This window comes from Euprymna scolopes, chromosome 7 (assembly GCF_053919585.1).
Source record: "Euprymna scolopes isolate OS-2025 chromosome 7, ASM5391958v1, whole genome shotgun sequence".
NCBI lineage: Eukaryota > Metazoa > Mollusca > Cephalopoda > Sepiida > Sepiolidae > Euprymna > Euprymna scolopes.
Genome location: NC_136488.1, coordinates 170,606,242 through 170,631,206, shown reverse-complemented (window position 1 = coordinate 170,631,206; position 24,965 = coordinate 170,606,242). Strand labels below are relative to the sequence as shown.

The 24,965-nt window shown below is 32.2% G+C and overlaps 1 protein-coding gene across 1 annotated transcript in view; it reads left to right on the top strand.

Annotated features, from left to right (window-relative positions):
* The window catches only part of LOC145280139 (WW domain-binding protein 2-like), a 50,011-nt gene that overhangs the window by 8,363 nt on the left and 16,683 nt on the right, over positions 1 to 24,965 (top strand). The window contains exons 2-5 of the mRNA XM_080131904.1: positions 7,777 to 7,873; positions 14,361 to 14,499; positions 20,100 to 20,192; positions 22,069 to 22,203. Of these exons, the coding sequence (XP_079988030.1) occupies positions 7,777 to 7,873; positions 14,361 to 14,499; positions 20,100 to 20,192; positions 22,069 to 22,203 (464 nt within the window). The remainder of the gene's footprint in view (positions 1 to 7,776; positions 7,874 to 14,360; positions 14,500 to 20,099; positions 20,193 to 22,068; positions 22,204 to 24,965) is intronic.

Below are 24,965 nucleotides of genomic sequence, written 5' to 3'. Positions count from 1 at the left end.
ACACTGACCTCCCATGATAATGTTTAACACTTTGATCAAAATGAAATATATTTATCCAAGTCCCCAGGGTAATGTCATTTCAGATTATATGTACGGGTATGCAGGTTTAACTCTGAGCCCCTAGAAACTACAACTTTGTAGATAATTTTTTTTTTTTTTTTTTTTTAACTTTATTAAGCCATGGTCATAAAAATCGTTAGCAATAGACAAAGGTTACCAAGCTAATTAGGGAATGCATAAAACTTAGGAACGTCACAATAGTTAGACAATACAGAACTCTAAAAATGTGACAGTGATACATGTTCATTCACACAATTCTGATGCAGCACGTTTAGGACTGCAGGAAACAATAGAAATTTATTCACATTAGACTTGAAGACGACCATGTTATAGTCAACTGGGAAGCAGTCAAACGCTATTGTGTTAAATTTAAGTTTATGGACAATGGTGAAATAAGTTCATCAGAATTGATGTTATGAATTATGCATTCAGCATGACTGATATCAACCCTTGGGGGGGAGTGACAATGACTAAATGGTTAATGAGACAAAATGGAAACCTGGGGGTGCCAAGTTCAAATCTAGTTTATTCTACAGAAAAAACTTTAATCAAACTTGTACTTGATTTGTGTCTAACCTCCTAGAAAGGAAATAAGATAACTGATATCGGCCCTTTTGATCAAACAATATAGAGAGAAGGTGTGAGATATTGCCTGTTGTTGTCCACCTTCGAGCCCATGGGGACACTTGTACCACATTGCCAAAACCAGATGCTGATGGTGTAAAATAAAATTACGTTAGTAATTTAACAATTTTTTTTTATTTAGTGCAAACACTGGTGAAGTATAATTCTTAGTTTTTTTTTTTTTTTTTTTTTTTTTTTGCGTTTTTGAAATTTTATGTAATTTGTAGGAGGATTGTACATATGTTATAAATGATTTTTGGAATTCGAATATCTCATCTAAAGGTGTGGTATTGTTCCTATTTACAATGCCTCCCCACAGGACAGAATTAGACACCAGGGTCGTTTTTTAATGTGGAGAAAAGGAACAAAAATAAAAATTGTCTCCGTCGTGAAGGATTTCTCTTCCACTAACAGAGAACAAGAAATTGAAGTGCAGCATCTGAAGAACAGATACTACACTTTGATCTCGGCCAGGTGTGGTATTGTTAATGTAAAGATATTTCCTGATGTGACGTTGTTTTAAAATCCTCGACATTTGTTTTCTAGCTTTGTCATGGTCATGTGATCTTTTCCTTTTAATCATAATCTTGTGATCTGTCCCCCCTCCTCCCCCCGACCTATTAAAAAAAATTTTTTTATAACTATTATTTTTTGGCCTGTCACTAGTTCATTGTTTAATTTGCTAATTTTAAAAAAGCTTACAACGTTTGTATATAAACTTTTATTCATTTGTTCCTTATTTAGAAGTCATGCGTTTTCTTATATCACACAACCGCACTCTCCACTTTTCTCAGGTCAACAGGTCATCATCACAAAAAGCCACTCTGTGCTGTACTGCTGTCTTGTCTAATGAATTAGTTCCAAGTTTTTCCATTCTTTTGATTCAAGATATCCAGATGGATGAACGCATCACATAATAACCACACCAGCATTAAAAACTGCCTGACTCTTACCACATATTTAGTTTATTGCAGCAACGGTGGCACGGATGACGATAGACAATGGCCAATTGTTTCGTGGACAATGATTTCCTGCTAACAAGTAAAAAAAAGAAATGCGATTAATGCGAGAACAACAAAATGAAAATACATAGTTTCATTCCATTAGAAATTAATACGTTTTTAGGAAAAAAAAGCTGCTGATGCTGTGGGCAGGATAGGTAACTGCTGCTATTATAGGACAGGACCGTTACTTCTACTTGTAGATAAGAACAGTTTTACTATAGTTGATGATGATGATAGCAGTATTGGAAAGTTTGCCATCTGAGTCTGTTTGTTGCAGTGTGTGATGATGATGATGATGATTTGCTGTTAAATAATTAAAAATAAGTAGGGGGGGGGAGAGACTGTCTATTATGATATCACAGTGTATCCTGAAGTCCTTTGATTCTATGAAAATTGAACATTGTTTTTATTTGATTCTGCTTGTTAAAATTGTAAAATATGTATTAAATTTTTTTTTGATGAGGCTTTATTAATATTTGCTGAACTATTGTTCTTGTTTTATTTTCACATTTTGATCGATGTAACCTCAGACCTTCTTCAGGTGTATCTTGTTGAACTCAGGAATATTTCTGTCAAACTTGGGAATTTGCAAAAATTTGTAGTGCAGCAATAGGTGTGTCGGAATTTTTTGGGAATTTTTGACACCCCTAACACAAAACTGCGAATAAAATATAAAAAAAACTCGTAATTTAGCTTTCAAAAGTAGGTTGTTTATTTTCTTTATGGAATATACTTCGAAAATAAACTATTAAAGTTGTTTAAAAAAAATAATAGAAATATTTTTTATTTAAAAAAAAAACAGTGTTTACAAAGTGTCTGCGCACGTTCATGCAGCCATGTTTTTTACGTAATGAAATCAATTGAATTTTGCAAGTCAAATTTTTTTCAATTTTTAAACTTTAAAAATCTATCAAAATTTTTCTAATGGTTCAATTTTTACAATATTTTCAGGTTTAATGTGAAATTTTATGCTCTTTCCAATAAACCGAATATAATATTCTAGACAAGCGTTTTTTTTTTTTTTTTTAATTCACCCACCCCCATATTTTGAAATGTCTATTCAAATGAAAATAATGAATTTTCTCACCTCAAATTTATATATCACAAATTGAAGATAAAAGATCAATAAATAAAATAAGCTAATTTAAAACAAAAAAAAGAAGTTATTTGCAAATTTACCTGTAAAGTCCAAAGTTTAAAACCTTTTTTTTAAAAAGTATGTTGAATTTTTTATTTTTATTTTTTTTAAGTGAAACCTTATAATCTTGTTATATTGTTCAGAAAATTTTGTAGAATTACAATTTTTTTAAATTTTGTTTTAGATATTTAAAAAAAAAATCATTCCATAAAGAAGAAATAAAATATCAAAAACTCATGTATTTCTTTTGAGAAAAAAAAAAAAAATTGTCAAGTGTTTTTTTTTTTTTTTTTTTTTTTTTTTTCTTAAGGCAAAAACTGATAAGTAAAATGTGATTTTTTTTTAACTACGGTGACACATATTTCGTCACGCAAAAGGCTTCATGGCTTATGCTTATGTGTTGATTTACGTCCTTTTGTCCATCCGTATTTCAAAACAGGAAGAAACACCACTTCGTTAAGACCGGCTAATGTTTACGTAATGGCGGTTTTTCAAATAGTTGTTTGAAAAAATTCTTTTATTTAAAAAATACATAAAATATAAATATGGACAAATTCTCATAAATGAAGAATGGAAGCATCCATTGATTAGTATTTTATATAGGTAAGTGATTTTTATATATATTTATTATATTTAGATAAAGTTACAATTCGTTGAATTTTGTGAAATGTTTTTTTAAAGAAAACCGATTTTAAAAAAAGTATTTTATATTTTGTGATAAACCCTTTATTATTTTTAAGTTTGGTCTTTGCTCCTTTTATTGAAAAAAATTAGGATTTAAATTACATTATTCATATTGTTATAAGCTTCGAACGATAATCACTCCTTTTTTAATGGCGAATTCTGACACTCCTAGTTCAGCAGATAAAGTACTGAGTAAAATTCAGTTCTATGTGATGCTTCTGTGGAGGTTAAAGGTTCAATCCTCAGTACAAGAGATACTAAAAATGCAATACTTAAGACTTCTACCCATTCATGGCTGACAGAATGAGAGCATGCTACCCCCCCTCTCACTTAAAGAGAGATTCATCAGTTTGACAAGATACCCATAACAAAGGTCAGAGGTTACATCAATCAAAACGTTGTGAAAATCACACTCAAGATGAGAACAGCAGTTCGATGAATCTAATCCTTCTTATTGGCTGGAAAATATATATTTTCTTCTATTTTTTTCTACGAAAATATCCCCTCGTTTTTGTTTTGGTTAAACATTATTATTATTCTTACGGTAGTATATATTGTACACGCATATATATGTATTTTATATTTTAAATGTTTAAATTATTGCCAGTGAACAATAGAAACAATCTTTTGATTACGAAATATGAATAGAATTGTTCAGGTTTATTAATCTGCCATCTGCTACAAATGATAGTCATGAATTTCATTTAAAAGAATTTTTTTATTATATACTTGTATATGTTTATTTCCTCATGACATCTGTTGACTTGGGTTATCAGATCCCAGCCTTCAAAGAAAAAAACATTGATATCGATTTGTTCAGCGTCATTATCATCATCATGATGATCACCATCATATTCAGTATAAAATAAGTTTTCTGAGCTGGTATGTATTGAACAGCTTTAAGAAATTGACTTTCAAACTAATTTATCTCTGACCAGGTCTTTATCCCTCTTTCTCTCAAGGTTGTTATCCTATTATCCTATGGTTTCCTTAGCATTCCTCTGGCAACGTAACTTCCTATCTTAATTGTTCTACATCTACTAACCGGACCTTATACTATATCCGATGGTGAGCCCCCAGCTATCGGGACTTGGGTTGTGTGGAGCCACCCTTTAATTTGCCTGGTAGAAGTATTACCCCCACCTGTAAAAAAAAACAAACAAAAAAACCCATTTAATCACGGTTGTTAGTGGGAACCACTGCTGGCCCAGTAAAATAGCGGGCACTCACACCTGTGGTCAAAATGTACTGTGACGAACTGCTAATGTATTTCATGTATAGTTTGCAAATAAAAGTGTCTTTTTTAGTATGATTTGTTTTAAAAAAATACAGAATTTTATAAAAATATAAATGTTGCAGAAATAAGATTGTTGGGAAAAATAAGTTTGTCTTATTTTTTCAGTAAACTTCTGTATTTTTTTTTCTATTTCGGCATAATAATTAAAAGAAAACGCAACTATTTGGAAGCTAATCTTTTCAATTTAGTCATGAGTTAACATCTACAATATAGCCATATTAAACTTCCGTATTTTTTTGTTTTTGGCATAATAATAAACAAAACGTAATTGTGTTTTGTAGGAGAAATCTTTATATATAAGATGCAAATACAAGGGAGCTAAACTCTTCAGTATATAAATATATATGCAATGCGACGGTTTGAAACATCACGAATATACACGTGTTTAATGTTAAAAAAAACTCGAAACTAAATTTTTTTTAATGTCGTCGTTTTCATAAAATAATGAGCAAATACACTTCTGTATTTTGTTTTTTGTTAGGAGAAATCCTAATATGAAAGACGTAAATATTTGGGAGCTAAACTCGTCAATATATAAATATATATACAATGCGATTGTTTGGAAAATTACCAATGTAAACATAGTATGTTAAATATGATTTTTGTTTGTAATTTTTTATGATAAATCTTAATACAAAAGACGCAAATATTTAGGAGATGGTTTGAAACATCAATGTACACGTAGAGTATTTAATGGTAAAACAATTTGAGAAACTAAGTTTATATTGTTTTAACGAAGAAGTCATCGTTGCGATGAAACAATTAACAAATACACTTACATATTTTGTTTGTTTTTTGTTTGGGTTTGTTTTTTTTTAAATTTTTAGGAGAAATCTATATATATATATATATAAAAGGCAAAATGTGTGTGACCATTTTGTGTATGTCTCGCAAAGGCTTTTCTCGCACACGCTCTCGGGGTGGGGGTGTAACGATCGCTTAGAAGTATTTATATAGGCCCTAGATAATAATATCTAAGATTTGAGAACACATGTAACGTATAGATTTATTTACGTCGACTTTTACAAAATTATTGCTATTTTAGCTTCTCGCGTGTTGATTGGGCTTTTTAGTATAAATAAAGTGAAACTAAACTCAAACGGACGTGTTTTTCGGCATCGTGCCGGGAAAAACGTCCAGAAGCAATCAGCTTTGATCAATCTTGTATATCAGAGAATTGCTATTCAATCTGGACAATTGGGAGCTGGTTTCCCCCTCCCCAAGATCTATTGGGGAAAAAAACAGTCAAATTTGTGTAAACAATCCCAAACGCTTCCTCGGCGCAAAAGTTAACTGCGCGACTTCTATTTGACCTTCTTAATTAGGTCAAATGGAAGCAGCAGAGTTAACTTTTATTGCGGCCACCTGTTTTTAATAGTTAAATAAATAAATTCAAACGTGTCTCCGTTGTATGTCGCGGTGGCCCAATGGTTAACGTCGCACCGTTTTTTTTTTTTTTTTCACACTTTAATTTCCAACTTTGCCTCAAGGGTTCGGGTTCGATCTTCATACTCACCTACCAAAACATTTTTTTTATTAATTTACCCCCCCCTGGAGTTTTGATTTACCTCAAAACACCCGGGCATCGCCGGATATTCCCACCTGCTAGTCTTAATATAAAAAACGCAAATATTTGGGGAGCTCTGAAATGACCTATCCATAAAATGAACTTGACAGTGAGGGAAATGATATGTCTCTTAGTGATGCCATAATTTAATGTTTAGAAGCATTCACTTTTAAAGCCTATAACTAGATTCCGGAATATGAGAATTGTCAGGTCTCAGCCAATCAGAATAAACAAACTTTAGCAATGCAGCCTTTATTGTATATGAATATGAAATTGGAAAGATTATGCTAGGTCTATGTATGTATGGGCCAATTACAATTGGTGTAATCACAGATTCTGTGAAAAATGTAGAATTAGTTCCAATGACAACTGGTAGCAGTGGGAGGACTAAATATCTAGAGAGAAAAATAGGGACTCCTTCCTCTAAAGATGTTGTGATGGTGTTTGTAGGATGCAATATAACATTTTATTATCACGACTTAATGTGTTTAAAATGGTGGTCAAAAGCTACATAATATAGTGACTATTTGCCTAGATGCATTGAATTTGTATGTGGCCTCTGTTGCTGCAAACCTATGATACTTTGGTCCAGAGGAGAATTTCTGCACTCATTTTATTTTATATAGGAGACATAGTGAAAAGGTTATGTTTCTGAATTTTTTAGATGAGGATTAGTTATTTGGGTTATTTGGACTACTGTTCTCATCTTGAGTATCATTTTCACAACGTTTTGATTGATGTAACCTGCTTATCGAGGCCCAAAGGATAAGAATTCCTGAGTTCGATAAGATTCACCTGAAGGTTGGAGGTTACATTGCCCGAAACGTTGTGAAAATAACACTCAAGATGAGAACGGTTGTCCGATGAATCCAAATAATACGAATAGTGAAATGGCATGCCAGGACAAGGGCAGTTTATCCTAAATTGCAAATTCCCAGAAAGATATTGACTAGAACTAACTACCTGTATGTGGAACACAATATCATGAGGCTGTTTCTCAGCTGACTATAGCATGGATTTTCAAGTCTAATTTAAACAAGTTCTTATCGAGCAATCCTCTTAAATAATCAAATTCCACTCAAGTTGTACCATTACCGTTCATCACAATGTTGTCTCATTGGTCATCCGACACTCATTATCCCCCTTCCTCCCCAGTAAAAAAAAAAAAAAGAAAACGCAATCTGAAGAAGGCCAAAGAATACACTGGCACTACAGCACGAGGGATTTTCCATTGTCTTTTTGTTGACAGAAACATCTGTTCGCATCTTTAATGATACTAGTTGGTGGCTAATTGGATAGTGATAGCTAGTTGTTATTTTGATGTTAAAAAATTTAACCATGCAAGAATGCAACTTTATAGCATCTTTGTTTTGTAAAATTAATAAAATTTTTTATTTTTTAGGATTTTGATTTACTGTGATAATGTGCAGATGTCATTTGAAGGCGGCAATTTGCCGACCGGTACTAAAAAGGGACGAATTTTCTTGACCACTCATAGAGTAAGTATATTTCATCATATTTTATATTGCTATATGAGTTTTGAATGGGTCAATTTTTCACGTATGAGTGTATTTTGTTTATTTAATAATGAAAATCACGAATTTGAATATTAAAAAATAACCTTCAGTCTGTCATGGTCATGGTTTATGGAATTCATCCTGGGTAAGTTAGGCTGGCTCGTTCCAACAAGTTTACCATGTCCTGAACTATGGCTGACCAGGTACAGTGATTCAAGGTTGCATCTGTTATGAGTGTAAGCCATTCGCCATTCCAGTGACAGACCCCGAAAAGCTGAAGGTTAGAATCTATAACGGATCATATTTATAAATTTTTGTCTTTTTTTTATTCATTGAACTAGCGGGGGTACCTGGCGTTGCCCGAGTGTTTGTTTCCGGGACGGGGGGGGGGGAGTTTTAAAAAATGTTATGGTAGGTAAGTAGGAAGGATCAAACCCGGAGTCATGAGTAAAAGTAGGAAAATAAAGTGTGAAAAAAAAACAAAAAAAAGACATCTGCAACGTTAACAGTTCGGCCACCAAGAAAAGTCCATTCCAGTTGTTTAGGAAAAAAAAAAAACAAAAAAAAAAACGACTACGGTAGGTCGGCGCGAACGTGAAAATATAATGTGAATTGTCCAGCACGCTAACCACTACGCCACAGAGCACTGCAGCTTAGTTTAGTGATTTTAAATAACTTCACATGAAAGAACTACGAAGCCAAACCGGTGTTCTCTTCTCAACTGTTCCTTGTGAACGATCCCCAAACGGTGTTAAGTGGTGGCAGGGGGAGGAGGAATTTATTAGAGAGAAAATATTTTACCACTTCCATTAATCTTAACCGATTTTGGCCGTGACTTCTCAGCAGAAAAAGTATAGAAATCTAAGATTATCGAGGAATTTGAGAAATAATAAGCCTATAACACACGTCAGATATTGTTCTGCCGTTTGTGCATATTATATTTGCATGAAATATCTTGATTTTTAATCCTATTAAGGTCAAAATCCGACAGGAAAAAATGAGTTCATTTTATTTATATAGAGATAATGAAAAATCACAAAGAATTTAAATATTAGAAAATGCTAGATGTCTGAAAATGAATGGTTGCATTCAATATTTCCGAGACAAATTTCTTTTAATAAATAGAAGAAACATTTCCTACGATTGACTACCATGACGGATCACACTCCTGTCAAGAGTCCAACATTCGCAGGCAACATGAATTGGAATAAATACATGGAAGATATTGCCAAGTCTGTTGCAAAGAAGGAAGGCTCCCTTTACTAGATTAGAAAACTTCTCATACCTGCCAGTTTTCTATATCTTTACAAAACCACAATTTGCGCATGCATAAAGTATTGCTGCCACATCTGTGCTGGTGCACCAACCACTAGTCTCTCCCTCACAGACAGGGTCCAAAACAAAAAAAGTCTATAACCTAATAGACTTTGGAATTCCTTTCCTGCTACCTGCTTCCCTGAATGTACTGACATGCAGAAGTTTAAATGTAACATAAACCAACATATTGTTAATCTTTCCTAGGCATGGTTCCAAATAGTAGCCCCTTATGTCCAACTCATTTAGCAGCTAAATTCCACCCCTTCACTTTACATCCCTAGATTTACTCTAATAGCTTTTTTCCTCTGACTGCTTATCTTTGGAATTCTCTTTCCTATTTTTCTGACTGTACCAACATGAGAAATTTAAATGTAATGCAAACAAATATCTTGGATTATTCCTGATACCAAATATGATCACTGAGACGATCACAAAAAAAAGCAATATTCTAATTTGTTGTGAGACAAGCATCACCCAAAACGAAAAAATATTGTAATAATATTTCGATACGCATGTGTAAAAATATTGTTATAATATTTCGATACACACGTGTAAAAATATTGTAATAATATTTCGATACGCACGTGTAAAAATATTGTAATAATATTTCGATACGCACGTGTAAAAATATTGTAATAATATTTCGATAGGCACGTGTAAAAATATTGTAATAATATTTCGATACGCATGTGTAAAAATATTGTAATAATATTTCGATACGCACGTGTAAAAATATTGTAATAATATTTCGATACGCACGTGTAAAAATATTGTAATAATATTTCGATACGCACGTGTAAAAATATTGTAATAATATTTCGATACGCACGTGTAAAAATATTGTAATAATATTTCGATACGCACGTGTAAAAATATTGTAATAATATTTCGATACGCACGTGTAAAAATATTGTAATAATATTTCGATACGCACGTGTAAAAATATTGTAATAATATTTCGATACGCACGTGTAAAAATATTGTAATAATATTTCGATACGCACGTGTAAAAATATTGTAATAATATTTCGATACGCACGTGTAAAAATATTGTAATAATATTTCGATACGCACGTGTAAAAATATTGTAATAATATTTCGATACGCACGTGTAAAAATATTGTAATAATATTTCGATACGCACGTGTAAAAATATTGTAATAATATTTCGATACGCACGTGTAAAAATATTGTAATAATATTTCGATACGCACGTGTAAAAATATTGTAATAATATTTCGATACGCACGTGTAAAAATATTGTAATAATATTTCGATACGCACGTGTAAAAATATTGTAATAATATTTCGATACGCACGTGTAAAAATAAGTTAAAAATTGGAAATTTCCGTGTAAGGTTAAAATTAAGTGGAAAATTCCATTAAAAAAGTTTTAGAATTAGGATTACATGTGATGTTATGGTAAAAAAAGTATTTTTTAGCCTTTAGGGAATTAGGCTTCAATGTAATTGGACACAGTTTTCATGTTTTCCTCGACCCTTATGAGGTTTGGAAGATGCTATTCATCTTGATGTACTCGCTGCAAGTTACTGTAAGATGTCAATCAAATCCCAGAGCAATGTAATGATGTTATTCGTTGTTCTTTTTAATTGATTCCAATATTCCAGCTATGAAAGACCACCCTACACAATGTTACAAAGTTGCTTATTTGTACAACAGATCTATTGAATTTATACTCTAAGTTGGAGAATGGTATGAACCCTAACTCTCCCTCCGTGATTGGTTAAATAGCAATGAATCTTCAATGAATTAAATTGTATTTTAATGTTAAATAACTGAAAGAGTTGTATTAGCTTCGTTATTGTGTAGATAATGTTCGCATCTTTAAAATGTGCCCAGATTCTAATATTTTGAGGGGGATATTATGTATATATATGTTTTCTAGTTGTTAGATTGTATGAGAGTGTATATACGTGTCACAGCCATCTATAAGGCGTATGTATGTATATATATGTGTGTGTGTGTGTGTGTGTTCGCCTAATCTCAAGTTGGTCGTGTGTGTATGTACATTTAATTACAGTTCATTACAGGGCAAAAATACACATAAATATCTTTATAACACAAAATACAAATAACATTTTCTGATGAGCCGTTCCACTTAAGTTAACAAATTTACCGAACTTCCATTACTATCGATTACTATATTGCCCTTTTGACTACTCTACACTCTTTAACCCTTATCCTTGAGTGGCCTATCGGCCTTGATAAGTGGTGACGCCTTTGTAAAAAAACAAAAAACCCCATTCATTTGGGGTTTAACATTGGCAAATGGAAAAATATATCTTTGGTCTTGTTTTGACGGATCCTCAGAAAAGCTGGACACATACAACTCAAAGTTTTTGGTGATCTTTAAAACAGCTTTATTTTGGATGTTTGCTCCATTGAAAAGCTGCAACACTCGTCCTAAACTTTTACTTTCGACATGTTTGCCTGGAGCCATTACTATCCGTGGACGGTCTTTCTACCTCTAGCTACCAACTTGGTCTGCTCTCTCTGACTCCCAAGTCTTGACTAACTCATACGTGTTTTTTTTTTCTTCAAGTTCTCTCTCAAGAGATCCATGTCATCTTAAGTAACCTCTACATCAGACTCTAGAAGTCAGACCTATTTTAAAAATTATTGTTTGTGTTCTAACATTCTTTTCTATAAAAACATTTTAACATAATTTTATCTGTAAATATTTATTTCGCTATGATTAAATTTTTTCTGGCTTATTTTTACAACTAGTAATAATGATCGTAATAATAATTGTCGACCAGCATATTTTTGGCGTTGCTTGGTCAAGATTTAACTGTAACTCTAACCTCCGCGTGCAATACAATTATTATAAATGTTTGAAACAATAAATATTAGAAAGACATCGGCTCAACCCAAGCAGTGTGAGCACTTTTGAAAGAACATGAAAAGATTGGATTTAGGTCGAACTAAGTTTGGTCGTTGTTGAGAACGAGTCCATTGTTAGAATATCAATAGTAAATGGTTTTTCCTTTTTAAAGAATGGAAATTTCTAAGTTTGTTTCTAATGCATCATCGATGCTGAGAAAGAGGCTAGATGATGATGATGATGATGATGATGATAAACTTTTTTTTAATTAAGATTTAATTTCTTTTATTATCAACATTATCATTCACAACCTTTTCTTTTCTATCAATATTAATGCAAGAAAATCCTTGTTATGATATATCTGTCCTCGATTTAGGAATTGTTTGCTTGCTATTGTTTTTTTTTAAAAATTTTTTTAATAGAAATCCCTCCAGACAGGACATAAAGCCACTTAACAAGCTGAAAAAAAACCCCATCAAAGTCAAAAACGATCAAATGAGAAGTGTTAGATGGATAGAGTCTAGCCAATAAAACAGCAATTCTTCCCTCTTTGTCAGAAACATCGCTCATAAGGACTAAAGGATAAAACTCTTTTATTTCAGCTAGTCATCATCATCACCATCATCATCATCATCATCATCATCATCACCATCACCATCATCATTACCATCATGTTTTACGTGCTATCATGTGTTGGACGTATTTTAGAAAATTGACTTCTAAACTAACCTATTTCTGTCCAGGTTTTTATTTATCCCTCTTTCTCCCTAGTCCATCCTTATCACTCCCCCCCCCAACACCCTGTTACCTCAACTGATCTATTTTACTAACTGAATCATTCTTATCCTTTTTTATTTTATTTATTTATTTTTGTTTTTTACGGACCATATCCACAACGTAACATGGTCCACATTATTCCGTTAACTGGTCTCGATGGGAAATACACTTGGACACAAAGGGATGCATCTATCGGGCAATCGTGAGGACTGTCTTTCTCTGTGGTTGTGAGATGTACTCTATGAGAGTAGTGGATCTGCACAAATTGGAAGTCTTCGACAACGACTGTCTTCCAGCATTTTGTGTTGCCGCTGAGATCATGTTCTCCACTGAAAACTAAACTTATGCTCCTTACCGTCCTCCTTTAATGATGCCTCCAGTCGTTTGGATATGCAGCTCCTTGACTAGAGGAAGAGCTCATTTGCAAGGTTCTTTTTCTGCTTGGATAGCACAAACAGGCCTAGATCAAAGTGTAGTATCTGTTACACTTCAATTTTTTGTTCTCGGTTAGTGGAGAAGAAATCCTTCATGACCGAGACCATTTTTAATTTTTGTTCCTTTCTCCACATTAAAAAACTACCTTGATGTCTCTGTCCTCGTGGGGAGGCAAAGTAAATAGGAACAACAATTGGAGCCAACCTGGTGGTACTATTCACTCCACAAATAGTTGGTCTCCAACGATGATAAAATGGAAATATTTTTCATTGAAAAAAATTTTCCACCATTTGTGTATAAAAAAAAACTAAAAAAAAACTTTTGTTCAACACCGTCCAACATTTTACGTAAACTGCTTGGAAAATTTTGCTGATAGCATTGTTCTTATTCTGGATAAGTACGGATTTGACTAAACTATAACTTTTTTTTTTTTTTTTTTTTTTTACACAGTGATCACCACTTATCAAGGCCCGGAAGCCACTCAGGGATAAGGGTTATTGCAAGTACATTACGTTAGTGTGGAGATTTGATGAAGTGTTTACTTAAGGGGGCGGTTCATTAGGAATTTGTTAACGTTGGACTTGAAGACATCCAAGTTGTAGTCCGGTGGGAAGCAGGCAGACGGAACAGAGTTCCACAGGCGTGCAGTTCTAAGAAAGAAGCTTTGTTCATGGAATCCGCGTTTTGATTTAGGCACAGATATAGAGTGGGGGAAATTTTTGACAGTGGATTCAGCTAGACGGGTGTTTTTCGTGAAAGATTGGCGAGGGGGGACCAGAGATTGGAGTTCAGACGAGCACCTGCCATGGAAATAACGATAAATAACTGTACGGATGTTTATTGGTTTATAACTACTTTATGTCTCTATATTGATAAAGTTGCCACAAAAATTCCCCTCTGGACCAAAGTATCGTAGGTTCGCAATAAGAGATGCCACATAAAAATTCAATAAAGCTAGGGTAATAGCCACTATATTATGTAGCTTTTACGCACACTTGGTTTTTTCAATTTGGCTTTTTTGTTTGTGAAAATTTATTATATTCATTTCAAGAAAAAAAAAGTCGTTTTCTCATGAAGTTTCACATTTCATTTCAGGTGGTTTTCATCAATAACAAAAACAATGACAGTTTACAGTCGTTTAGTTTGCCTTTCTTCACAATGAAAGAAGTTGAATTAGAACAACCAATATTTGGGGCCAATTACATCAAAGGAGTTGTGTTTGCCGAAGAAGGAGGTAATTGATCATTTTTTATGATGCTCTCTCAATTTTTACTCAAAACTAATTTTTTTAGTAAAAGAATTGAATATATATATTATTCCTTAATTGGAATTCATTTTTGAGATGAGCATTAATTTTATATTAATTTATTCTTATTTCGGACTATTATTCTCATCTTTATTAGTTGTTTTCACAACGTTTCGGCCAACTATTCCTCTGGCCTTCGTCAGGTGGTAACCGCGACAGATCCTACCCAAAGCGTGCCAGAGGCTTACTTGGTCAAAAACGTGATGAGACGACAACAACTATGGATGGCAGTGATTGCTAAGAATGCAGTTAGATTTGAAATCCCTATCCGTCGCGGTTACCACCTGATGAAGGCCAGAAGAATAGTTGGCCGAAACGTTGTGAAAACAACTAATAAAGTTGAGAATAATAGTCCGAAATAAAAATAAATGAAAAGAATTGAAATTAAGTTTAACATTCGTTTTACATGTTGGCATGTGTTAGTTTTTAGAACTTTCAAAGTGACTTATATCTGACCAGGTCTTTATTTATCCTTCTATCTCTCCAATGCATTTTATCACTTCTTCCCATACTCTTACAATCACACTAACCACTAACATCAACTCCTTCTTGTATTCCAATGGTATTGGCAAGGTAACAAAATCTTTGAATAATTTTAAAAATCTCAACATTAAGCGTTAAAGAAATGGCAGAAACACTAGAGGATGATCTCCAATCTGTAATGGAATGGGGACACAAATGGATGGTCACATTCAATGCTGCCAAGACTAAACTCGTTTCCTTTAATAATTACAACAAACCTTCTCTACCACCAATAGCAATGGCCAAGAATGCACTACCCAAAACTACTTCCTTTAAACTCCTCGGCCTTACGTTTACAGGGAACATGAACTGGAATAGATACATTGAGAGCATTGCCAAGGCTGCTGCGAAGAAGGTGGGCTCTCTCTACCGTGCTAGAGAGCTACTTTCGCCTGAAAGTATCCTGTACCTTTACAAGACCACTATTCGCCCATGTATGGAGTACTGTTGTCACATTTGAGCTGGTGCATCTGCTACTAGTCTCTCGCTCCTTGACAAGGTTCAAAAGAGAGTCGCCAACCTAATAGGTCCTGAACTGTCATCTAAGCTTCAGCCTCTGTCCCATCGATGAAATGTTGCATCCCTCTGCCTGTTCTACAAGTACTTTAACGGTGAATGCTCTGACGAACTGCAAGCACTTGCACCCCCTTGACATGAATACCCCTAACAAACCCGACAAGCAACTAAATCCAACCACTTCACAGTAGAGATCCCTAGGTGTAAGAAAGCCTTCTACTTCAATAGTTTCTTCCCCCAGAACTGCTAGACTTTGGAACTCCCTTCCGGGATTCTGCTTTCCCAACTGTACTGACATGCAGAAGTTCAAGAGTAATGTGAACAGACATCTTGCTACTCATATCCCCGATAGTAACCCCCTACTTAAAGGTGGCACTGTGCCTTGTTTAGGGTGAAAATTGAATTAAAAAAAAAAAAAAAGTGTCTACACAAAGCACAAAATAAGGGAGATAACTCTGTATTTTAAAAGTATATTTTAGTATCACAGTTTTATTTTTTTATTTATTATTTATTTTTTTTTTTGATGAGTATATTACTTGTTTTGATCGAACTATTGTTCTCATCTTGAGTGTTAATTGTGCAATGTTTCTGTGTAGCCTTTGACCTTTGTCAAGCATGTTGGTTGTTATCTTGGAAAAAAAAGGAGAAAAGTTACTGGCTCCGTAGATGGTTTCGTGTGTGTTTTTTGTTGAAATTTTAAGGAGAGTTGTACAAATTTTAAGGAGGGTTGTACAAATTTTTGTTTTTCCTACAATTAGAAGTTCCCAAATATTTTAGTAAAAAGGGATGAAATTAGCAATCACAAACTTAGGTAATCAAAAACAAATTAACTTGATTTGATGATGGTAAAACTTGGAGTCATATCCTTTCTGATTTATTTATATATCATTTGTTTCTTTTCTTGGGTTATTTATTTTTTTCTCTCTTTTTTTCTTTTTTCTCTTTTCTTATCTTTTCCTTTCTTTTATCTTTTCCTTTCTTTTATCTTTTCCTTTATCTTTTCCTTTATCTTTTCCTTTCTTTTTTCCTTTCTTTTTTCCTTTCTTTTTTCCTTTCTTTTTTCCTTTCTTTTTTCCTTTTATCTTTTCCTTTCTTTTTTCCTTTTATCTTTTCCTTTCTTTTTTCCTTTCTTTTTTCCTTTCTTTTTTCCTTTCTTTTTTCCTTTCTTTTTTCCTTTTATCTTTTCCTTTCTTTTTTCCTTTTATCTTTTCCTTTCTTTTCTTTTATCTTTTCCTTTCTTTTTTCCTTTTATCTTTTCCTTTCTTTTCTTTTTTCTTTTCTTTTATCTTTTCCTTTCTTTTTTCCTTTCTTTTTTCCTTTTTTCCTTTCTTTTTTCCTTTCTTTTTTCCTTTTTTCCTTTCTTTTTTCCTTTCTTTTTTCCTTTCTTTTTTCCTTTTATCTTTTCCTTTCTTTTCTTTTATCTTTTCTTTTATCTTTTCCTTTCTTTTTTCCTTTCTTTTTTCCTTTCTTTTTTCCTTTCTTTTTTCCTTTCTTTTTTCCTTTCTTTTTTCCTTTTATCTTTTCCTTTCTTTTTTCCTTTTATCTTTTCCTTTCTTTTTTCCTTTTATCTTTTCCTTTCTTTTCTTTTATCTTTTCTTTTATCTTTTCCTTTCTTTTTTCCTTTCTTTTTTCCTTTCTTTTTTCCTTTCTTTTTTCCTTTCTTTTTTCCTTTCTTTTTTCCTTTCTTTTTTCCTTTCTTTTTTCCTTTTATCTTTTCCTTTCTTTTTTCCTTTCTTTTTTCCTTTCTTTTTTCCTTTCTTTTTTCCTTTCTTTTTTCCTTTTATCTTTTCCTTTCTTTTTTCCTTTCTTTTTTCCTTTCTTTTTTCCTTTCTTTTTTCCTTTCTTTTTTCCTTTCTTTTTTCCTTTCTTTTTTCCTTTCTTTTTTCCTTTCTTTTTTCCTTTCTTTTTTCCTTTTATCTTTTCCTTTCTTTTTTCCTTTTATCTTTTCCTTTCTTTTTTCCTTTCTCTTTTCCTTTCTTTTTTCCTTTCTTTTTTCCTTTCTTTTTTCCTTTCTTTTTTCCTTTCTTTTTTCCTTTCTTTTTTCCTTTCTTTTTTCCTTTCTTTTCCTTTTATCTTTTCCTTTCTTTCCTTTTATCTTTTCCTTTCTTTTTTCTTTCTTTTTCTTTTTCTTTTTTTTTTCTTTTAATTTTTTTGTACATTTCATGTAGACAAACTTGCTATGACTTATTCTTTTTAATCTTTTTGTTTTATTTTGTTATTAAAACACAGTTGTAAGTAACAATAAGTTGTATGGTAGTAATGACTTATTGTTTTTAATGTTTTGTTCATCTATAAATATAAAACATGATTCTCTCCTTTCATCATAATCGCTCTGACCCTCATCACGCCCCAATTGAAATGAATGGTTCTCCATGTCTTGAGGAAGCTCCATGTCTTGACAAGCTTGGAGACTGACATTTGCTCTTGATCTGAAATAGAACACCTACATCAAATCTGTTGCCAAGATTGCTGAAAAATGGTTGGATCATTCTAATGCTCAGTAGGTATCTCACTGCCGATGCAATCCTCTATCTATATAAGAGCCAAGTACGTCTTAAAATGGAGTACTGTTGCCACATCTGGACAGGAGCTGCTTGGACCACCCTATCCTTTTTTGACAGAGCTTAAAACCAGCTTCGAAAGCTAGTATGTGATGTGCTTTTTTCCTGCAACCTCTTTTCCACAAAAAGATGTTGCGAGTCTCTCTGCTCTATCGTTATTTTCATAGCAAGTGTCTACCTGAGCTCCAATCTATGGTTCTCCTTGCCAAACTTTCACAAAACACACTCGACTAGCAACAACCACTATATACGATTTTCCCCACTATCTGTGCCTAAATGTACATACAGATTCCATGAACAAAGTTTCTTTCTGAGAACTACTTGCCTGTGGAACACTGTTTTGCTGGCATGCTTCCTAATTGATTACAATATGGCAGCCTTCAAGTCCAATGTAAACAAGTTCTTATTTAGCCATCTGCATAAATATTAAAATTCTACCAAATCTACACCATTAATGATTATCACACTACCACCTAACATTTATTAACCCTTATCCTCGAGTGGCTTTTTGGCCTTGATAAATGGTGACTCCCTTGTAAAAAAAAAACGCTTCTGCCACATCTAGGGAGGTGCTGCTCAGATTACTATTTCATAGATTGACAAAGTACAAAATTCACTTCGCGTTCCAGTAGCGGATGATTGCTTCTCTTCTTGGGGACCGAGCTAGGGAAAGCTCATCTAATGTGCATAAGAACAAAATATTACAAAGTGTGACGACAATGTCGACATTATTGAGCAAATATGATTTGTTTTGTTACATTATTGTGGCTACAAGCAAAGAGAAAGACACAGAAACTTTGGCTGCTACATCACAACTACGACTACCTTTATAACTAGATGTCACTACTTATTGAACAGCTAATTATTTGAATTGTTTGAACTACTGTTTTCGTATTTGGTGTTCTTATCACAATGTTTCAACTGATGTAACCTCCGACCTTTATTCAAGTGTATCTTGACAATGGCTCTAATTGGTGAATAAGAGTGAGTGTCCAGATATGCTTAAAGAAAGCTGCAAATTACATCACTGAAACTTTGTGAGCATAACACTCAAGATGAGAACAGTAGTAGAAATGTAGCACCCCTCTGCCTGTTCTACAAGTATTTTAACGGTGAATGCTCTGATGAACTGCAAACACTTGTACCCCCTCGACATAAATACCCCCGACAAGCAGCTAAATCCCACCCCTTCACAGTAGAGATCTGTAGATGTAAGAGAGCCTTCTACTCCATTAGTTTCATCCCGCTAGACTTTGAAATTTCCTTCCGGGTGCCTGCTTCTCCGACTGTACTGACATGCCGAAGTTCAAGTGTAACGTGAACTGACATCTTGCTGCCTAACTCCCTACATAGTACCCCTGTAGCTTATGTCCCTGATAGTAGGCCCCTACATCAAAGTGGCAATGTGCCTTGTTTGGGTTGAAAATGTAATACAAATAAAAAAAACAAAAGTAAATAAAAAAAAAAAGTAGTCCAAATAATACACATCTACGGATCTCTACTGTGAAGGGGTGGGATTTAGCTGCTTGTCGGGGGTATTTATGTCGAGGGGGTACAAGTGCTTGCAGTTCATAAATAATACACATTATCAATCCTCATTTAAAAAATTCAGAAACATTATAATTACTTACATGTTAATAAGTTACTCCGCTGTTTTCTGTTAATAAGAAGATTGCAAATTATCAAAGATTGCAAATTATCAAAGATTGCAAATTATCAAAGATTGCCAATTATCAAAGATTGCAAATTATGTGAAGATCAAAGACTACAAAGGGAAACTTATGGTTTCCGTCCTCATAACCATTATGCTAACCCTAATATTGTTAACTATTTGAATGCATTTGAATACGCTAAGAAATACCAGATGATACTATGTCTAAAATTACATCTAACAAAATGTGTTAGTGACAATGTCTTTTTTTTATTCAGGTAAATGGGCTGGTCATGCCAAATTCAAGATGTGCTTTAACAGTGGCGGTGCTATCGAATTTGGACAAGCTTTGTTACAAGCTGGTAAAATAGGTGAACATTTACTTTGGGTGTTTTTTGTCTTCTCTTTTGAAAACGTCCTTTTTTTTTTTTATAAACGAATGTAAAGTTTCAAAATTTATACTGGATTATCTGTGTTCATTTCGTACATGTTTTCTCTAAATAGTTTAATATCTTCCTTTTAAACTTTTTTTTACTCGTTTAAAACAAGTTTTTTTTTTTTTTGCATAATTATTCCTTTTATATCTAAGTAAATTTAAGAAATATTTTTTTTACAAAATTATCAATATTTTTGAGTTATATGGCTCGGATATTTACCCTGTAATTATCATATTTAAGAAATATTTTTTTACAAAATTATCAATATTCAAAGAGACCTTAGATATGAAAATAGTGTCTTGTAGGCATGTGTGTGTGTAAGGGGGAATAAAATTATGCAAATTTACAAACATATATTACAAGGAATACAAGATAAAGTGAATTATTTCCTTATTCCATGGAGTTTCCAAAATTTGTCTTTTTTCTTCAGAGGATTCTTTTAATAACTATTTTCCTCTGAAGACAAAATCCAAATGTTTTTTTAACTCCATGGAATAAGAAATTAAATCACTTTATCTTGTATTCCTTGTTTAAGCAATAACTTTTATAATTTGCATAATTTAATTCTCTAAATATATTGACGCTCTAATCTTTAATATTGAATACTTTTCAGAAGAGGATTTATCTATATTTCCATTTATATTTCCATTTTTCATTCTGAATATATATATATATATATATATATATATATATATAGTTTTTATAAAAATTATATTTTAATGTATATATCCCTTATAGTATCATCAAAATTATTTAAAAAAAACAAAAAAACAAGCTCAATGAAGTTTCTCGCTTCAGAGCATATATTCTTGTTAGTTGCATTCCAATGACCAAAGAAAGAATCATTCTCCAATCATAAATGATTATTTCTTCCTTTCTTCTTTATGCATGTTTTGCGACTCATAAAAATAGTTTTAAGGTATTGAAAATATTTAAAACGCTTTAAAAATAGTTTTTGGTTATTGAAAATATTTGAAACGCTTTGAAAATAGTTTTTGGTTATTGAAAATATTTGAAACGCTTTGAAAATAGTTTTTAGTTATTGAAAATATTTGAAACGCTTTGAAAATAGTTTTTAGTTATTGAAAATATTTGAAACGCTTTGAAAATAGTTTTTAGTTATTGAAAATATTTGAAACGCTTTGAAAATAGTTTTTGGTTATTGAAAATATTTGAAACGCTTTGAAAATAGTTTTTAGTTATTGAAAATATTTGAAACGCTTTGAAAATAGTTTTTAGTTATTGAAAATATTTGAAACGCTTTGAAAATAGTTTTTAGTTATTGAAAATATTTGAAACGCTTTGAAAATAGTTTTTGGTTATTGAAAATATTTGAAACGCTTTGAAAATAGTTTTTGGTTATTGAAAATATTTGAAACGCTTTGAAAATAGTTTTTAGTTATTGAAAATATTTGAAACGCTTTGAAAATAGTTTTTGGTTATTGAAAATATTTGAAACGCTTTGAAAATAGTTTTTGGTTATTGAAAATATTTGAAACGCTTTGAAAATAGTTTTTGGTTATTGAAAATATTTGAAACGCTTTGAAAATAGTTTTTGGTTATTGAAAATATTTGAAACGCTTTGAAAATAGTTTTTGGTTATTGAAAATATTTGAAACGCTTTGAAAATAGTTTTTGGTTATTGAAAATATTTGAAACGCTTTGAAAATAGTTTTTGGTTATTGAAAATATTTGAAACGCTTTGAAAATAGTTTTTGGTTATTGAAAATATTTGAAACGCTTAAATTTTTGTTGATCATTTCTGCCATGTTTGATAAAAATAATTTTTCTGAAACTTTTACAATTGCAGCATCTCGTTATCAAATGCCTGTACCACCTCCATACACACCGCCACAAGGTCCGTACTATCAACCACCACCGCCAGCCTATTCTGCACCTCGATATGACTGGGTACCATATCAAACATTCCCAAACGCTCCACCAGGTAAGTACAGAAAGAAATTATGCAGACTTCATATTTGTTAACTGAAAACAAGAATGAACACATTCCTAGGATGTTTCTGTTACATTTGCATGATTAGCGATAAAATGGTCAGACCAAACTTAAGCTTGACAGACTGTCATAATACTATTTTAAAATTTGAGGTACTGCAGTGATAACAAGTCAGAAGTGGTTGGGGTATGATCAGAGAAAGGGAAGAATTTATCAGTCATGTATACGCAGTGTGATGATGTATGCCAGTGAAACCTAGCCAGAGAGAGTTGAGGACATGTGTTGCATGAAGAGAAATGTTATAAGAATAATACAATGAATGTGTAATGTGAATCTAAAAAATAAATTTAGATCTGATGACCGCAGAGGAAGATTCAATCTGAGCAGTATAGAGAGACGTGTGTAAAACAGGAGACTTTGATATTATGGTCACATTGAAAGAATAGATGAGTTTTTAGTTAGTAAATGTCACAGTTAAGGTTTCAGGATCAGTTGACGGCATTAAGGACAAGAAAAATTTGAATGAATTTGAGAAAGTGGGATGAATAAAAAAAAATTAGCCAAAGATATGTTAGTTTGAAAACTAATTTTTAAAAGCCTCCCATCAAATGTCAGTCTGATAAACTTCAAGGCATGACAGACCGTCATAAATATTATTTAAAACTTTACAAAGGCAAAAAAGATTTGTTGCAATATGGAAGTTATCGAGAACTAAAGTTCCTTGAGCATTTTTGAAAATCTATTAAAGAGTACTTGTGAATCAAATCCTCCGTCCTCGTCAAAATATCAACAGTGCGACTTTTGAGCACAGATGTTGACGACAGATGCCCTTTCTCCACTATAGCAACTCTCCAAGAAATTTCTCCAACTTAGAAATCAGCTTTTTATGTTTACATTAATCTGGAAAAGTTTTTCTGACAACGTGCCAAACGTGTTCCCAAGCAGTCAGTGAAAGCGTTTTCCAGACGTTATCACAAATTGACCTTTGCTTTGGACCTTTGCTTGTGACCTTTGCTTGTGACCTTTGCTTGTGACCTTTGCTTGTGACCTTTGCTTGTGTGCTTGCTTAACCTCAAGTCACTAGAAATTAGTGTTTAACCCACTCTTCTTTAGAATCTTTAATAACAAAACCCTCAGTGAACCGAGTGCGACAGCATTTAACAGGTGGAAATCAGCGCTTGAAAGGGTTGGCTTCATGGTTAATATAGCAATTGAAGTATATGATATCTGATGCACAGCCAAGGAAAGAGAGAGTAAATACTTTTGACGAAGTCTCTCTTTAAAAATCTGCCAAAAATCAAGTAATTATGTAATCAATACAAAATTTTCACCGATTATTAAGTAAAAAATCAACTTTATAACAGTGTTTTTTTTATATAATTGATATTTATATATATATATATATATATATATATATATTATTTTTTATTTATTATTTTTTTTGCCTACAACCTCCCTTCTTTATTTGTGGTTAAAAATATGCTTAAAATAATCAGCCAAACTGAACAAAATATATTGTATTGTGGGGAGGGTGAGGATTGTAGATAAAAAAAAAAAAAAAAAAAAAAACTGCGCACATATCAGATTTTAAGTTTGAAAATCCAAATGTTAAACGTGTTTAATTTTTCATCTTTTATGTTTTGAAATGTGAAATTCCTTGAATATGTTAATTATTATCTTTCAGATTAGTAAAATAAAAAAATATAGTTTCATTAGTTTTACGAAAAACACCACTTTAAAATAAATATTAATAATTTACTTTTAGTAAGTCCAATATTGCTAACGTACCATTAAACAGGAAATGCTTTGAAGAATCAATACCAAAAATACCAGTAAAAAAAAAAAATCAATGAATGACTGCGCATTTTTCTACAAATTTCTTTCGGCAATTTCTTGTAACTTGATATCCATTCACCTATGGTCGACTATATGTGCTAAAATAGTTATTCTGTATTAACAAACAGTTGTTACTTCCCCTTTTTCCAAAATTACGAATTATGAATTTATTTTGTCTTGTAAAGCCTTCCATAGTTTCTTAAAAAAGGAATGTTAAATTTTGGATTACGTAATTTCGACACAGGAGTTTTACATATTGAGATAAAAGATTAAATTATTTGAAATTCAGGTACTTATGTTGCACTGTTTTTACATATTCTTATGTGAATTATTCTAAATTTTAGACAAAAAATTGATTCAAAAAGCTTTAAAAAAAAAAAATTTTTTTTTTAATCTATCGATACAAAAAATGGCGGTGAATGATTCTTTCTATTAAAAATAGTCGAACAAGTTTTATATTATTCTGCTTTTCATATGATAAAATTCAAACTTTTATTTTTCTGGAAAAAAAAAGTTGCTCAAGAATAATGGATTTTAATAAATTTTGAATTTGTTTTAAAAAAAACAACTTGGTTTTTCTACAATTTTTTGGCCTTGCCTATTGATGCTGAAGTCCAGATATCTGATTTGCAAGGCAAATACCCAGTGTTACGTGCGTTGTCCAGGGTATTTGCACGCAACAAATTTAAAGAGAAAATAACATCAATCGACTCCGAATTAAAAAAAAAAAAAAAATGTTATTTTACAAAACAAAAACAGTTAAGTAATATTTATAAACTAGGTACGTACAAAATTAATGGCTGACTGGGTAGGGGACATGGTTTTGAATGCCGGCTAATCATATGTTTTTAAAATTTCGGTTACTTTTTGATTATGTTTGTAAGATTACAGCTTAAAGTTAATTTCTCAAAGAAAAA